We start from the raw sequence: 18,191 nt of genomic DNA on the forward strand, positions 1-18,191 counted from the left end.
ATTTTGTTTTTTAGAGTAATTATCATAAAATGTAGAGCATCCCCAACTCCTGACAAAAAAAAAAAAATGGAATTTAAAGTTATTGGTTAATAAAAACAAGCTTTTTTAAGTTGTTATATAATGTAATAATTTTACCAAATTCATACCGATATGAAGAACAAAATTAATGAAATGAATATGCTGATGAAATTATGGCATTTTCATTAATAATGAAAATGGCACCATTAATAAATTAATTTCATTTATTGCATTAGAATAAAAAATATTTACAAAAACTTCAGTGTTAATAAAATTTAAATAAATTTGAATCATTTTTTTTTTAACTTGTTATTCATTCATACGTTTTTTTTTTTTTTTTTTTTTAATTACAAATGGAGGATTGCTGCTCATTTACACTGGTGATAAACCAACGCATTTCAGGTGAAAACATTATGTACTTACATGTAATGTCGAAATTAGTATAAATTCCAAAAATTTATAAAAACGATCCAGTAAAAAAAAAAAAAAAAAAGTTTTGGACAAACAACTTTACTTAAATCTGGAGACACCATTGATAGTGGTAGATCAATCAATATGAACGGTTCTTAATTTTTATTTTGTTTTCTAGATGTGCCCCCCCCCCCCACATCATAAGACAAAATAAATAAAAAGACAGTAGTTATGGTGATAAATTTATGCCAATGTTTGTGGAAGTTTCATTCTGTACAGTCAATTCAGAATTTGCAATTTTTAAAGACAATTGTGGACAATTTTTTTGTTATAGATACATCTACCACATCTGCTATTGGATCATTTTCCATAATTTTTAGAATTTATACTAATTTTGCCATGGTACGTAAGTAGGTAATAATGTTTTCACCTGAAAGGTGTTAGTTTAAAAGATCATCAATGTAAACAAGCACCGATTAATTTAACATTAATATGGTTATGCCAAAGTGCAAGTTAAGTACTGCACAGTCAAATAATGGACACAAAATAGGTACATTTGATCAAGAATGTCTTCATCACATCCTGCATTCAAGACTAACTGGACCAATCAGCATTTGCGAGGCCTTTGATTGGCTCAGTTATCAATTGTAGGGAACCTACTGAAAGGACATGCCCAATCATTTGAATACATCACCTGGAATCAGGAGGCTCCATTGACTACACAAATCCCTCTATTCAACATAATCATGACACCGTTTCTCACCAGATCACTGAAGTTAAACGATGTTAAGTCTGATTAGTACCAGATGGATGACCATTTGGGAATAACAGATGTTGCATGTAGGAGATGGACAGCAACACCTCCATGCAAAAATTAATCCTGTTAAAATTATCTCACTTGAGTGGGATGAACATGTAACTGGAGACTGCTTGTGAATTTCATATTTACTAGAAAGCCCATTTTAATGGAAGCGTGGTCAACCTATCTCGATTGGGTGCCACAACAGAACCAGGAATCCATCTCTGCCAGAAATGACGGAGTAGCAAGCAAAAACCTGGCTAATTGCTGTCAAGTCAGACTGGAAAAGGATCTAATGGACAAACAACTTCACAGAATCAGATACTAGAAAGACGGAATGGCTCAACATTACCACTCAGGATGCAATGAACTGTCCAAGCTGGGATAGTGCAACCTGAAATGCAGTAGAGCCATTTTAAAAAGTTGGCTCAACTCAAAGTAGGACTCATTGACAATACTTGTGCTCCTTTAAAAAAAAAAAAAAAAAAAAATGTAAATATTCTATACTATAAACAAAATATCTTCAAATAACATTGTTATGCCTTTGAGCAAATTTAAACAAATTATCTGCCTGTTCTCAACTTTTGCAATATTTATGTCAACCAAAGTAAAAAAAAATCCTCAAAACAGAACTGGATAATCACCATATTTTTTTAGACACATCTATGCATGTCTGTAAGAGGCTTTATCCACGACGCTTCAGTTTGAAATGGCATTTTCATCACGAAAAGCACAGACAATGAATGTATCCAAACATAAGAGGCCCTGTTCAGTCAGACTGTTGCACTTAAGTTGAAATCTCATTTTCAAATGCCTCCACACATCTCTATAAAGAGCTCAATCCATCCATCATCTAGGCTTAAGTTTGAAAATAAACTCTTCAGAATATTCGTTCTTTCTTTTAGACCATAACATGTTTTTAAACTTAGAAAAATCAACTTAAAATTCAGGAAAATTACATAGCCCAAACAATGTCCCAGATTTCTATAAGATCAATATTAAACATTTATCTTCAGACCATAAAACAATTCGATCTTAAATCTATTTTTGTAAATAAAAAATAAATGTCAAATGATTTAAAATGCATAAATGTTGTCTGGCATTTGAAACCGATATCTGAAGAGATGACTAATGAAAAGAGATCATGATAGATCAATCAATATGAACAGTTCCTTTTTTTTTTTTTTTAGATGTTGGCATCCCCTCTAGATCCTAGGACAAAATAAATAAAAAGGCAGTAGTTATGGTGATAAATTAGATATATAAAATAAGATTTAAATGCAGCTTAATTTTTAAATACATAATATATGGCCACACATAGCTTGTAACAATTCATGTTAGCTGAATTGGATATTTAACATGAGTTTTATAAAAAGAAAAAAAATGTTAAAAAGTTGAACGAGGTTTCTTTTTCTTTTACAGTCAAATTCTATTTTTACATCTCTTTTCTCCTGAAAAAATGACAATGATGATCCTGGATGTTGGCTTGCTGGGCATTTTGTACAGCTATAAAAGTAATAGCAACCATAATCCATTGAAGAGCACATTCCTCCTTCTCCAAGTCTAGTTCAGTTGATCAGTACCTACTGACTCATCTTCCCTGGCAGGGTAGTCTAGTCATCCCAACCAGACTAAATAGCAAAAATCATACAGGATTACTTTCATACAGTTTGACTGGAATGAGTGGATGCTACAGCTAAAAGCAGCGTCATATCACTAGCATCAAACCTATAAAAAAATAAATTAAAAAAAAAAAAAAAAAATGCAGGTAATGCTATCAATATAAATTCTCAAATTCAAACAATTTTATAGGATCAAATACTATTGGATCAGATTTATAAAAATCTATTTCTAGGTAAAAACCTTGAACATATCTGTATAATAGATATCTATATTAGACTACATATACCTACCAATGAGTCTTACATTTTTGCTTCATCTTTTGTAAAATCTTGAGATTTTTTTGTTTAGCACATTTTTATTTTTTTTAGGATTAGGATTTTAAATTAATGTTTAAAAAATAAAGGAGGATTAAATGTAACAATCGAGAAGCAAATGAAAGGTTACTAGCTTTGAAGAATATGGACTTTTTATGCATATTGGGCACTCGATTTTCAGTGAAGAAAAAAATGTGTAGTAAGATTTTTTTATGAGTGACGTTCATTTGCATGTGATAACTACTTTAAAGACAAATTAAGAAAGACAGTTACATTTTTAACAGCTGAGAGAGAATGTTAGAGCTGAGATCTGTCTGTATTTATTGAGGTGATGTTGAAATGAATTTTTTTTTTAAAGTCCCTTACAGGATTAAAATTAAATTTAGCATGGTATTATTAATTGGACCAAATTATAAACTCATAACAACTTGTGTTTGGTAAAGTAATATTTTAATTGCTATTTATAAAATTATTTAGATTTAAATAGCTTCCAATCTATGAAGAATTTTAAAACCATTTGACAGATTAAATGCTCCCAAATTTTGTTTAAATTTCAAAGGGTCACAAAGTAATTCATTTTTTTAAATTATTAAAAAATTGAAAGTGCCAACTTGTTAATGAAGAAACTGACTTCTGAGAGGTAAATTTCAATATTGGGGGGGGGGGGTGATTCTAAATAATTTATGCTGCTGATTTCTATTCTTCAGCAAACTAAAAGTAAAGATATAAAAACATTTATGTTTTCAATGTCATTAATTCTTTTACTCTTCCTCACCTTTCATTGCTAATTCTAATTTGGGAGAGAAAAAAAAAAAATGCAGCAATTGGTCAAATCCATGTCAATTAAGCTAATCAAAATGCTTGAAATATGAATTCCAGTGAATCAATATATAATACTCTCGTAATATCTTAAATGAAAGTATCTGGATAAAGTATGTAAACAAAATGAATTTTAAATACAATTTTTTAGAGCATACTTGGATTAAGACCAGATGTTTACATCTAAACAGAATTAAATATTGCGGTTATAGAAAGTAAGCTGTAATACACAATAATCTCAAACAGAATGGCTTTATTTTAAATATATAGAGAACAGATTAATAGCAATTCAAATAGTCACCATTTATGTTTTCAGTAGCAGTCTATCATCTTAGCATAAGCTTAAAATCATTTAAAGTAGTTTAAATAGTTGCCATTTATGAAAATCATCAGCAGCAGCCAATAAATCTACATAACAAAATTCCTCAGTGCAATTATCACTTGGAACTTACACATGGTGTGTTAGATAATGTTAAGTATGTCATTTTTTGCTGATAAATTTGCTACATGCAAAAAAAAAAAAAAAAAAAAAAAAAAATCAATGATAAAATATGTAAATACAGCAAGTGCACACATGCACGCGCGCATATATACAGGATGAAACGATAAGACTGTCGCCCTAGAAAAGAGGACACAATTCCATTTCCACTTGATGAAAACCGGTTTTCTTTTTTTGTTGCAGACCATCTACTAGCTGGCCAGTTGTGTACAAATCCCAAAAGCTATAGGAGCCATCTACCATGTCTGAAAGTGACACAATGTTCAACAAGAGAGATCGGAGATGCATTACTATACAACTCATGCTCTCTACCAATCCAAGTTATGACAACAGGACCATTGCCAGCACCCTCAAAATGCATCGCTAGATTGCCAATGAATAACAGGGACGTGCCCAAGGTGGTGAAAACAAAGTTTCCAGCCATAGTTATGGTTTTTGATGTGGTTTCAAGTGAGGGCCACATCATGCCACTTCACATCTTCGAAATCGGCTTCAAAGTCAACACCAAAGTGTACTTGGATGTGTTGAAGAGTGTGGTGATCCCCTAGTGCAATCAGGGAGCTGCTGGCAGACCTTGAGTGCGGTAGCAGGACTGTGCTGACCCACCAAAGAGACTAAGGCTTGGCTTCAGGAGTGCTACAACTTTGTATCCCCCCCACACGACCTGAACCTGCTGGACTACTTTGTTTAGTCATATGACAAGAATATCACCAACATGATCTCCTACAACAGCCTGATCGTCACCATCTGTTGAGTATCCGTAGAGCTTCCACCAGCGCTTGTGGAAAAGGCATGCTCCAAGTTCCGAATCTGTATTAAGGTGGGGATTGAGGCTAAAGGCGGCCAAATTGAATAGATGTCGGCTCTATTACATAAGTTACCCGAATTGATTTTTTTCAATAAAAGTTTTAAAATAAAATTGTAGTGTTTTTAGGGTGACACTTATCGTTCCACCCTATACATACACACAAACGCATATATACAAATTTCCCCAAAACCTAACCTTGATGGAGGGGAGACTAAAACTTGCTATGGTTTCAAATGATTGGAAATAACAGCAAGGCGAGACTCGATTTCAAATATTTCTCCTATGCTATATCTCCCCCTCTTTTGGAAATAGGGTACGATTATGAATATCTCCAGTATCAAATAATCTTTATACATTGAAACTTACTTTATATATGAAAACCAAAAGTTAATGATATTCTAAAGTGAAAACTAATGAATTTAGTGAGGTTATTAATACTGCTCAATAAACAAGAGCGCAATATACTTTTATATTCAAACAAACATTTTACTTGATCATAACACTGAACAGATGGTTAAAGTAACCAGATTCCTCTTCATGCGATTAGAAAAAATAGATTTCTCTAAAAGAACCAATCTTTAAATGAAGGTTAAAGGAATGGTCCAAGTTACTTAAATTATTACAATTAAAGATTAAAAAACAGGGAGGTAATGTGATTAGAGATTTATAAAATCACATGACTTTTTTTTTTTTTTTTTAAATCTTTAATTGTAATAAGTAAATTGCACCTTTCCCTTAACCTTCATTTAAAACATTTGTTTGAATATATATATCTCCAACTTAATACAAACTTCGAATTTCCTATGATTTAATCCAATCGTGTTCTATACAATTTCTATAAAACTATTACAGAAGATTATGAACATTTAATGGCTACAAAAATGCAATCATGTTTCTATTTCAGCAGGCAATTTCAATGATATGAGTTTTGAGATGGAAATATGATTGCAATTATGTAGACATACAATTTTAATAATAATGTTAGAGACATAGATGTAGGCTCTTACCCAAGCATCGTAGTCAACTCTTTCATGCAAGGTTTGTTGTTACCATGTGCATATTCTACCAACATCATACTCTTGAAATAAATCTCTTGAAGTCGATCTTCGAGATGCATCATACACTATAAAGACAAAAACAGTTAAAGTAACATTAATATTTTTCTTTGTATATTTCATTTTTCATATACAAACATCAACGGTATTAAGAAAAAGAAAAAGGGAGGTACGAATTTTAAAACCGATATGCAAAATGTAATCTTTACTAAAACTAATATCAGACTGTATGGAGTACTGTTATATTTACGCTGGTAAATCTATTCCATTTGAAATCTGGAGAGTGGATGTGAAAGCAATTCAAAGTTCAATTCATGTAGTTTTGGTATTGTGATTGAATTGAAAGTGCACTCCCCCCTCCCCTTCATTGTGGCTGTTTTGTTTTTTGATTTCTTCCTCCAAATGCTCCAATAAAGCTATACATAATATTTGTTACTGATGGTTATTCCTTTGTCTGCTGATTTTTGCATCTTTGGATGGCATCCACCTGTTATTGTCTACTCAACTGACTGCCTAACTCTGGAGTAAAATGATGAGTCCATACTTAATCCATTGTCACATATTGATGCAAAAATTCTATGCCGTACTGAAACAGTTACAAACAACACTATGAATTGTTGGTACATTTTTGTTTTTGATTGAGTAAAAAATTTTCTCATTGACAAATGATAATGAAAAATGGGGAATTTGCTGCTTTCTGAAATTTTAATTCAATTTATAATTGTTGAAAATGAATGTGACTATTGTTCTAGACAACTGTCACATTTGGGCAACCTGAGCATTCAGCATCATTTGTGTTTGTATGATGCCAATTAAAGTCGATATACCATCATTCAACGGTTTACAAGTGTTCAAATTACACTTACCAAGCTGTTTTGTTTGAACAGCATTTTTTTTCCCACCAGAAAAGCAATATTTTATCAACATACTAAATTCAGATTTTTTGATCGTTTTGAAAAAGTTGCAACAGTAACATAACTTAATGAAAATTTGTAAATTAATAATTTTATTAGAGCTCAAATTGACGTATCATCTGAAGATTAGTACTTGATAAAAAAAAAAATCATATGGATTTCTTTATTAGTAGCGCCATCTATATATCAGGCCTGGGATTTAACATTATAAAACCTGCATAATAGTTCAATTGAATAAAGACACAGATGAGAAAATATTTTAATGCTGAAGAGAAAAGATTAAAATCATTTTTAAAAAAGAATGTACTTACAAATTCTGGGCTCATCTTTAATTTCCACAGCTCGGACACAGATTCTACCATATCACATACAAGGCGGGAGGCTGAACAAGGCAGCGGACATTTATCAAAACGGCAACTACTAGCTATACTGACACTCCTAAGAAAAAAAAAAATAAAGAAAAAAAAATAAATCAAATTGAGATATGATTTTAAGTTTCATCCTTAAAAAAATAAATTAATTTTAGAAATTAAGGATAAATGTTTGGTTGCTTGTTTTAAGATATTGACAATTTTGGGTTATTTAATGCCGAATCTAGTAATTTAGCCAAAGTTATTAGGCTTCAAATTTTTTATATCTTCAAATATTTATTCATGGTGTTTAGTTTGGTTGTTTTGTAGAAGAAAATTGCTTTTGCTTTTGACTTTGCAGAACACAATTGAGTTTTGAAAAGGAAAAAAAAAACATCAATGGTGCATCTTTGACCAGGAAGCCACTATCTTCAGACAGCTTGATCTGGGAGCACCATATTTTTTTTTTTTTGGGGGGGGGGGGGGGGGAGGAATAAAAATATTTATAGCAATTGCTAAATTTTACTTTGCAGTAATATAATTTTACAATTAAAAAAAATGAAGATCTACTACCCCCCCTTTAAATTCCACAATTTACACTTTCTTTTTTCAACTTTCTAATTAAAAAAAAATTAAAATAAAATAAAAAGGTAATTTTTTACGTAATCCAGCATCGTTTAACTCCAAGAAAAAAATCCTACTTTTTTGGCCTAATACGTTTAAACAGCCTTTATAAATAATATGACGGAAATTTTGAAAAAAAATAAATAATTAACATTTTAGAGTGGGGGGTCACTTTTCTATATAAATGTAACGTAAAATCAAATCAGCACCCACTTTTTGGCCACCAAGCGTTCAACAAGACATTTTTAAGTAAGATGATTGGGGGGGGAGCATAATAAATACAATTTGTTTATTTAGGGGGGGGGTTACATTTGAAACATAAAATAATGATAAATTTAATTTTTATGAGACCATTCTGTACCTTCACCTAACAATTTCATAAATAAAGCTGCGCGTGCATGGCCCCCCTCTGGTGCTGCATGTTAGATGACGCCACAAAAAATAGTGAAGAAATGATGAACATGAAAAGTGTGAAGGGCCAATATTGCTTTCACATTTTCGACAAGTTTCAGAAAAAAAATCTAATGGATGGAGCAAAAGTTATGGAGTAAAGTGTCATTTTTTGACATTTTGGGGCATCTTTGACCCTTTTTGAGCTCCTGGGAACACTGAATCTCAGTGAAAATGGACAAACGGTGCAGTTTCACGCCATAAGACATGTATATTTGAATGCAGCACCATGGAAAACCTCTATATAGACATACATATCAAGTTTTTGAGTAATATGAAAACAAAAAAAAACCAAAAAGGCATGTTTTTTTAGCCCTAAAAGTCCTAGAGGGATGCGGATCAGAATTTTACCAGGGTCACCCATACTGAATTTATATAAAGAACAATGGCCTCCACATTTTGATCAAGTCTCAGGAAAATCTAATGGATGAATCAAACGCTATGGGGCAAAAAGTGTCATTTTGGGCCATTTTCGGGGCATTTTTGACCTCCCGAGCTCCAGGAGATGTCGAATCCCAGTGTAAATGGATAATTGTGCAGTTTCAGGCCTTAACACATGCACGAGTTGACCACCGCGAAAAACCACTATATCGTCAGACAGATCCAGTTTTTGTTGAGAAATATGAAAAAAAAAAAAAAAAAAAAAAAAGAGCCATTTTTAGCACTTAAAGTCCCCAGGGACGCGAACCAGAATTTTGCCAGGGTCACTTATACTGAATTTATATCAAAACAATGGGCTCCACATTTTGGCCAAGTTTCAGAAAAATCTAATGGATGGATCAAAAGTTATGAGGGCAAAACATGTCACTTTGGTCATTTTTTACCTCTTTTGAGCCCGGGAATTTTCGCAAAAAAATTTTTTACTGTGCACATCTATTTAATGAAATAGAATTTGTGGCAAAATTTCAGGAAAAACTAATGGATGGTTATCTGGCAATCGCCCGGACTAATGGACGCACCAAAAACATAGGTCCCTCTTTGATAAATTGGGGAACCAATATAGATATGACTGATAAGATTTGAATCAAACGAACTCCCATACATGATGTATGATTAGACAGCTTGATCATATAACAAAGGGAAAGATTTGAAGTGGAATTTTAGTTGCAGACTAGACATTAGTTTTTAAATATTTGTAGGTATATCAATATCTCTGATTTTCAATCAATTTAGAGAAAGCAATTACAATGCAAAGATGTATCGGATAGAAGTTGAACTAAAAACAAGAGAAGATGATAAGTAAAAATAAATTTTTTTTCTATTTTTAGTTTTCTCGATTTAAAATTTTTTTTTTATCTTATCTGCTTTCTGTATACTTTAATAGGAGTACATATCACATATTTAAATCCAATCAGATTTTTGTTAAACTCCAATTTTCAAATGGAAACTATTTTTCCAAATAAATTGTTATATTGACTTCAAATAAGATTTATAATAAAACAGAAAAAATATCAAAAACACAAAAACTTGCCTCGTCTTACTTTTAGTCCCACTTCTATTAAATATATTCCCACATTGTCATCTATAATTTCCCTACTCTCCCTCATATATATATATATATATATATATATATATATATATTATATATATATATAGTCATTACACACAATGCTTCAAGCAAACTAGTTATATCAAAGCACATTTCTAGTATGTTGACCTTTGACTACAAAGTATTTTTGCAGTAGTTGATTACAGCGAGTCAAATTTGTTTTAGTAATTTAGAAATGAATTTAATACTTTACCAGTTATCAGTATCAGCTACAATGCAAACAGCTTCAGAAATTGGTTCATCCAGAATGGAATGCTAGAAATCAAAATACAAACATTGTTAGGTTTAATGTCAGTTTTACATATGTCCAATGACAATGAAACTTGCACGATCAAATTCAATCACTATCTACCCATTTCTAAGTAATAAAAATACAAACTAGTTTTCATTTCCAATCCAAAACCATTTCTATCATGCAATCTTTCCCACAATCATTGACAGATTTATCTTTCAAACTTGTGAGATAATACAGGTCAATAAATTTTCTCTCAAGAAACTCTATAATCTCAAACCTTCAATGCAAGCTTCCAACATTCAAACTGCACAAACTGAATTTTGACTAATTTTCTTGGGAAAACATTTCCTTTTTTAAAATCAAGATACATTTAAATCTCCAGAACTGAAATTGAGATTTTAACAAAGTTTGATTACATTTCCAATGTTAGGCCATCCAATAGAAAATAAAAATCAAAGCTAAACAGCACACAATGTTTAAAGTAAGATTTAAAGAATTGTTTCTTTTAACTTCTTCCCTGATTATCCAAATTATTTACAGGATACGCAGTCTCTGAACCCCCACCCCACACAATCTGAGGGGTATTTGCATTCTATCACTAAAACTACATTTACTTTGCCGATACACTTAGTTCAGATAATTTTTCTAGTTTTAGTTCTTTATGCAATTTTGCTGGGTTTTTTTAAAATTTTTATTTCTAAATACAAGTCACTAATTTTCATTTTTTAGCGATTGCAGTGTTTTAGTTACACTATTTATAAAAATATTTTATTAGTTATTTCTGTATTGTGTTCACAACTCCAAATGGAAACAGATACTGAGAAAAGAATAACTTTTTAATGAATGTAAATGATTTCTTTTGAAGCTCAAATTTCACTTAATAAAACTAATGTATTGAGAAATGTAAATGAAACAATTTGGGGCATAATTACAAATAAAAAAAAATAAAAATTTTCCTTCAATTTTGTATACATAAATTTCAGACCCATATAACTTTCGAAATACTGATAACTAGCATTGGTGCTCGGCGTTGCCCGGGTGTTTGCAGGTGTGTGTTGAGCAAAAAAAAAAAAGTGATAGTAGGAAGGTAGGCTCGAACACGTACTGTGAAGGAGGAAAAGAACGGGAAAAAAACGTGACATCTTTGCTGTTACGACCACCGTCAAACCGGAAGTGACGTAGGTTTAAATTAAGGCTAGACAATTGAAAAGAGGGGGATGACTTTCAAAAATATCGGCAAAAAGCGGACCCCTCCCTTTGTGAGTAGGTTTGCAATTAGGGAGTTATTTATTTTTTTCAGACTGAGAATCAGAGACGAAGTTTGCGGTTTTATTTTCTTTGATTAGGTCTAGAGCTAGATTTATAGCGGTAATTTTTGCAGTGAAAATTGAACAGCTTTTTGGGAGGCATTTTGTTATTTTGGTATTTTTGTTGATTATGGCTGCACTGGTTGATGTGTTTTCTTTGGATCCATCTGTATAAATACAGATGTGTCCAGGGTATTTTTCTGTGATTTCTCTAAATTTTTCTTTGAAGTTTTTAGGATAAGTGTTTTTTTTTTGTAATTACAGAGGCTTAAGTCTGTTATCGGTACTATAATGTTCCAGGGAGGTATTTTAGGAGTAAATGTCTCATGAATTTGTGTTATCGGGATCTCTGCTTCTTCAATAAGAGGTTCCATTCATAGACCAAATGTTTTAATGGCTTTTTTTTTTTTTTTAAAATAAATAAATAATAAAAGTGCAGTTGTGCACAGGATTATCGGGGTCTGCCTTCAATTTTGTATAGTATAGCAGTGCTAATTTGTTATATCTGAGGTTACAAACTTTCTAGTGGGGATGTTCTGAAAGCTCCCAGTGCAAGTTTCAGTCCTGTGTTGTAAATGAGATTTAAAATTTTAACGCAAGATTTTCTTGCTGCTTGGTATATACAGCTGCCATAGTCAATTTTAGATCGAATTAGGGATCTGTACAGGTTTAACAAGGTCTGCCTGTCAGCTTCTCAATTTGTATGGGCCACAACACGCAGAAGTTGCAGTGTTTTATTATTTATTTATTTTTTTAAATAGTTTATGTGGGGAATAAAATTTAGTTTATCAAAAATCATTCCTAAAAACGTGTATTCATCAACAAAGGGGATATCTTCTCCATTGAGTTGTAATTTGGGATCATTGTGTAATTTGTGTTGATTGCAAAAATGAATGCATTTGGTTTTATTTTTTGAAAATTTAAAACCATTTTCTTTTGCCCATTTATTCATTTTGTTTATACTGTGTTGCAATTTTCTTTCAATAGTATGGATGTGCTTGGAACGATAGCTTATAGAGCAATCATCCACGTACAATGTTCTATTTATATCGGGGGTAAGTTCCTTTACTATGTTGTTGATTTTTATATTAAATAGGGTTGTTGATAATATACTTCCCTGTGGCACGCCTTCTTCCTATTTATTTATATCGCTTAGAGTAGACCCTATGCATACCTTGAAGGTTCTGTTCGTTAAAAAATTTTGAATAAATTCGGGAAGTCTACCTTTAAGTCCAAAGTCAAATAGATCTTTCATAATTCCGAATTTCCAGGTAATATAAGTTTTTTCTAGATCGAAAAAGACAGTTGTGGTGGGTTCCCCCTCTTATGAAGGCTTCTCTGACATAGCATTCTAAGTTGACAAAATCGTCAAGACATCCACGATTTTTACGATAACCACACTGCATTGGGTATTAGTTTGTTTCTAAATACCAAATTAGGCGATGATGTACTCTTCGCTCTAATGTTTTGCACATACAACTTGTTAGTGAAATTGGTCGATAATTTCCAGGATCTGAAGAATCTTTTCCTGGTTTTGGTATAATCATTGTATGTTTCCAAGATTCTGGGAACTTCTTTTTAATCCAGATATCATTGTAGATTTTTAGTAAAAGTTCCAATGAAGTTTTTGGAAGTATTTTCAAAAACTATAGTGGACCTCATCTGGTCCCATGGCTGTGTTGTGTGATTTGTTTATGGAATTTTCCAATTCACTTATTGAAAAAGGTTTATTATATTCTTCAAGGTTTTTGGAATTGAAGTTTAGCTTGTATTTTTCAATATTTTCCTTGATGGTTTGGAATTCTTTGTTATAGTTTTTTGAAGAGTTCTTTGAAAATGTTTTGGATAATTTGTTCGCTATAGCGTTCGTTTCTGTTATTTTGGTATTTTCAGTCAAAAGATGTTTAATTGGTATCGGGTTATGTTTTTCAGAAATTTTTTTTAACTATTTCCCAAACTGTCTTTGGTTTAGTGGAAACATTGATCTTGCTGACATATTCTTGCCAGCATTCTTTTTTAGCTTTCTTTATTATTCTGCATGATTTTGCTCTATGCAATTTTTTTTTTTTTTTTTTTTTTTTTACATAGGCATCACCACATTATCAAGGCCAAGAGGCCACTCAAGGATAAGGGTTAAAGATTGTACATTATAAATTGGACAATATAGTAATCATTAGTAATGAAAATTTGATAACTTATATGGAACGGCTCATCAAGAACTTATTTACGTTAGACTTGAAGACAACCATATTGTAGTCAGCCGGAAAGCAGGAAAACGGAAGACAATTCCACAGGCGTGCAGTTCTAAGAAAGAAGCTTTGTTCATGGAATCTACGTTTAGGTTTAGGCACAGATAAAGAGCGGGGGTAATTATTGATAGTGTTTACAGCTAGACGAGTGTTTCTTGTGAAAGTTTGGCGAGGGGGGACCATAGATTGAAGCTCAGTTGAACACTTTCCATGAAAATAACGATACATCAGAGACAAACTCGCAACATCTCTTCTGTGAGATAGAGGTTGCAAGGAAGAGAAAAGGACATCTCCTACGAGGCTACGAAGTCTATTTTGAACTCTATCAAGGCAGGCCAAGTCCTTTCTAGCAGCTCCTGCCCAGATGTAGCAACAGTATTCCATCCTTGGACGTACCTGGCTCTTATATAGATAGAGAATAGCATCAGCAGTGAGATATCTACCGGATCGACAGAAAGATCCCACCATTTTTCCAGCGGCCTTGGCAACAGATTTGATGTACGTGTTCCATTTAAGATCAGGAGTAATGGTCAAGCCCAGAAGCTTGTCAAAACTTGAGGCCTCCTGAAGACGAGAGCCATTCATTTCAATTGATGCCAGATGTGGATCAGAATGTTGATGATGTAAAGAGAGAAGCTTGGTTTTAGATGCATTAAAAGTAACCAGCCACTCCTTACCCCATTGTACTACGTGCTCAAGATCAGAGGAGAGAGAATTAGAGAGAACTTGGTCGTTTACTGTCTTAGATGTGCTACCATAAATGGTAGTGTCATCAGCATAGATGTCTACAAATGATGTAAGGATGTGATTTGGAAGATCATTAATGTAGATTAGGAAAAGAGTTGGGCCCAGGATGGATCCCTGAGGGACACTGGCATTAATACTGTGAGCTTCTGATTTTTGCCCCTCAACTACTACTCTTATGAACCTATCAGAAAGAAATGATTTAATAATTGAGAAGACATTTCCAGCAATACCATAGCTAGAGATCTTATGAAGTAAACCTTTATGCCATACCCTATCAAAGGCCTTAGATATGTCAAGAGCAATTGCCCTAGAAAGGTTGCCTCCGTCGAGAGATTTGCTAATCCTATGCGATATAACTGAAAGCACATCTGCTGTAGATCTAGCAGAACGGAAACCATATTGAGTGTCACTAAGAAGGTTATTTTTGTATTCAATTAAGTTGCTTGTTTATGGTTCTTTATTAAATTTTCTTAATGCTGCTTTTTGTAGATTGATTCTTTACATTCTTTGTTAAAACATGGTCTATTCTTTTTTCCTGAAGTAGTATTTTTGCGAATGCACTCTTCTATTGATATTAATGTTTGTGTAAATGTTTCGATTGTATCGATGTTGTTTTCTGTCAATTGTTCTGAGCAGAGATTTTTGAATTTTTCCGTTAGGTTTGTTAAGCTTCCATCTTGGTGATGTTGAAATATTTTTTCATGGCTTTTGAGAAAGATTGCATTGTCGAATACGCTCCAAGAAAAATCCAGCTTGGGGTAGGATTGAAACGACTATCTTCAGACAATCATCTGGAACCGTAGAGATTCAATGTCTATCAACTGCGCCAGGGGCCCCGAAGGGCGATCAAGGTTGGAATTTTTGATCTTATAAATCCACATTTATTATCTGATCCTCCATGGTTGGGTCTGTACCGAATGGTATATATATTATTTTAATTGGAATTCATTACTGAGATGAGTATTATTCATATTAATTTATTTATTGCGGACTATTATTCTCATCTTTATTAGTTGTTTCAGCCAGAGGCTTACTTGGCCAAAAACGTGGTGAGACGACGACAACTACAGATGGCAGTGATTGCTGAGAATGCAGTTAGGAGATTCGAAGTTCCTATCCGTCACGGTTACCGCCTGACAAAGGCCAGAGGAATAGTTGGCCGAAACGTCGTGAAACAACTAATAAAGATGAGGATGATAGTTCGCAATAAAATAATTAATATAGTTTAATTCTATTTTTCTTCTTTTTAATTGAATGTTAGCCACCATGCATCTCCAAACAATTCTATTGCTTTTCAAAATGTTTTTTCAAAGAGGCTGATAGGACAACATCTGATGTTATTTCAGAGTTTGTTTTTTTCTTCTTCTAGACTAGTTGTCTACTCAAGGACTGATAATCTACAATCTAACCTAGCTAGAGAGGAGATCTACCTTTCCGAGAAATATTAGTGAAAAGTTACATTATGTACTGGAAAAGCAAATGATTTCTTAAAGGTTTACACAATCTGTTAAGATTTAAACACAAAGAGAAAGTAGTTCTAAAACATTTTTATTGATATTTTAATAATCTCAGTTTGATGGGGGAAAAAGAAGCTGTTATCACGATTAAAAACAAGTATAAAAGAGCGCTTACCTGTACTGCTTGTTGGAGGTCTTTATTCATTTTTCGCGTGAACTCTGTACATGACGTACCATGCAACACAAAGTCTGACATGTAATGGTTTGAATAATCAGCAAAAAGTGAACGGCCAAAATTCTTGGCAAAACTGCTAACAGCTTTTCTTGTACCTTGAGTGTTACATCTGGAATAAAAACAAACTTATTCAACACAATACTTATAGAAATTATAACCAAAAGTAATGCAATTTTAAAACCAATAGAATCATTAGTTTTTTTTGGGTGTTTTTATAAGACTAGTCTTGATATCTAAAATTATTTTCAGAACAAAACTTGTTTTTTTATTCTTTTCCTCATTTTTGTTGATATTAATAACGGAGGAGAAGGGATGCATAGAGATAGAAAGCGTCCAGAAAGATACAAGTCTCATGCGCTTGATGGCACATGTTTGAATAAAGAAACGTTCACACACACACACACACACACACACACACACACACACACACACACTGGAGTTTGAATGATAAATTGTTATTGATGCAAATATTTTTGGTTACACATTTGCAAACATCAGCTCTAGCTGGTAATCAGCTAAACTTCGTCAAGCCAAGTTCTTGGTATGAAGGCATAGACAAAATTTTTTAACATCACTTTCGTACTAAGAACAATTTTTATGCATGCGTGTGAAAACATTTCCAACTAAAATAAAATTTTATTAGACTTAAAACTTGGAAAAAAAAAATTCTTTTAATCTACATTTTTTTTTTTAAATTATTTTTCCAAATTGAGAAATTTTTATATCAAATTAGTCAAACTTACTTGGTATTACTGGAGATGCAGTAGTGAAGTTATTTTAGGTTTAAATTTTTATCTTAAAGAATTAGCATTGTAAGGTAGACAACTCATTAATTCTTCCATTAAAAATGAGTTAGCCTCCTTGCAAATTTTTATTTTAGGCGATTTAAAAAGGTTTTATAATCCAGCACAGAAGATTGCTAATAAGTAATTTTAATTTAATAACCTGTAGCAAAGTATATTATTACATTGCCAACAACATGGTACAACAATAACAAATGAAGAAATTTATTTGGGTCTAACTTTGAAAATCTGACAAGATAACTATGTTAGATTTCGTGAAACTGGATCTTTACAATTGCTGTCTATAGAAAAATTGTACTTCATGATTACATCACATTTTACTTAGTAGTAATATGCTTTTGAAATTAAGTGGAAATGTGATTTGCTAAATATATAAGGCTATATATGTATATCCTTATTTGTCCTTATTTATGAAGGTTGAGTTTTCATTGAGTTTAATCATCTGAGAAATTTTGAATTAGTTTATACTAACCTGGGTGTTTGGAGGTGTGTTAAAAAAAAAAAAAAAAAAAAGTTGGAAGCCATGCAGGTTCGAACCTGTACTACGAAGGAGGAAAAGACATGACGTCTTTGCTGTTGCATCCATTGCCAAACCGGAAGTGACAAAGGTTTAGATTAAGGCTAGTTAACCGAAAAGAGGGGATGAATTTCAAAAATATTGGTTAAAAAAGCAACCACTCCCTGTAGAAAAGTGCACAGTTGAGGGTGAAAGAATGTTTTTAGCCAATTTTTTAATATTTGTTGTCCAAAGGGTCGATCTTCAAAACGATACCGATCATAAAAATCCGTTGCCTATGTCAAAAGTTTTAGACAGAGATACAAACATACATTTAAATAGACAGGTGAGATTTATATAATAGACTGGGGGGGGGGGAGGTTGGCTCAGCATTGCTCAGGTGTAAAAGAAAAGAGTTTTGGTAGGTAG

General features: G+C 32.5%; 1 protein-coding gene across 1 annotated transcript in view; it reads right to left on the reverse strand.

Annotated features, from left to right (window-relative positions):
• Positions 1-2,632: 2,632 nt before the first annotated feature.
• The window catches only part of LOC145286164 (folliculin-interacting protein 2-like), a 131,748-nt gene continuing 116,189 nt past the window's right edge, over positions 2,633-18,191 (reverse strand). The window contains exons 15-19 of the mRNA XM_080134942.1: positions 16,404-16,572; positions 10,427-10,488; positions 7,572-7,698; positions 6,299-6,414; positions 2,633-2,956 (exon numbers count right to left, since the gene is read on the reverse strand). Of these exons, the coding sequence (XP_079991068.1) occupies positions 2,890-2,956; positions 6,299-6,414; positions 7,572-7,698; positions 10,427-10,488; positions 16,404-16,572 (541 nt within the window). The 3' untranslated portion in view covers positions 2,633-2,889. The remainder of the gene's footprint in view (positions 2,957-6,298; positions 6,415-7,571; positions 7,699-10,426; positions 10,489-16,403; positions 16,573-18,191) is intronic.

This window comes from Euprymna scolopes, chromosome 10 (genome assembly GCF_053919585.1).
Source record: "Euprymna scolopes isolate OS-2025 chromosome 10, ASM5391958v1, whole genome shotgun sequence".
NCBI classification, from domain to species: Eukaryota; Metazoa; Mollusca; class Cephalopoda; order Sepiida; family Sepiolidae; genus Euprymna; species Euprymna scolopes.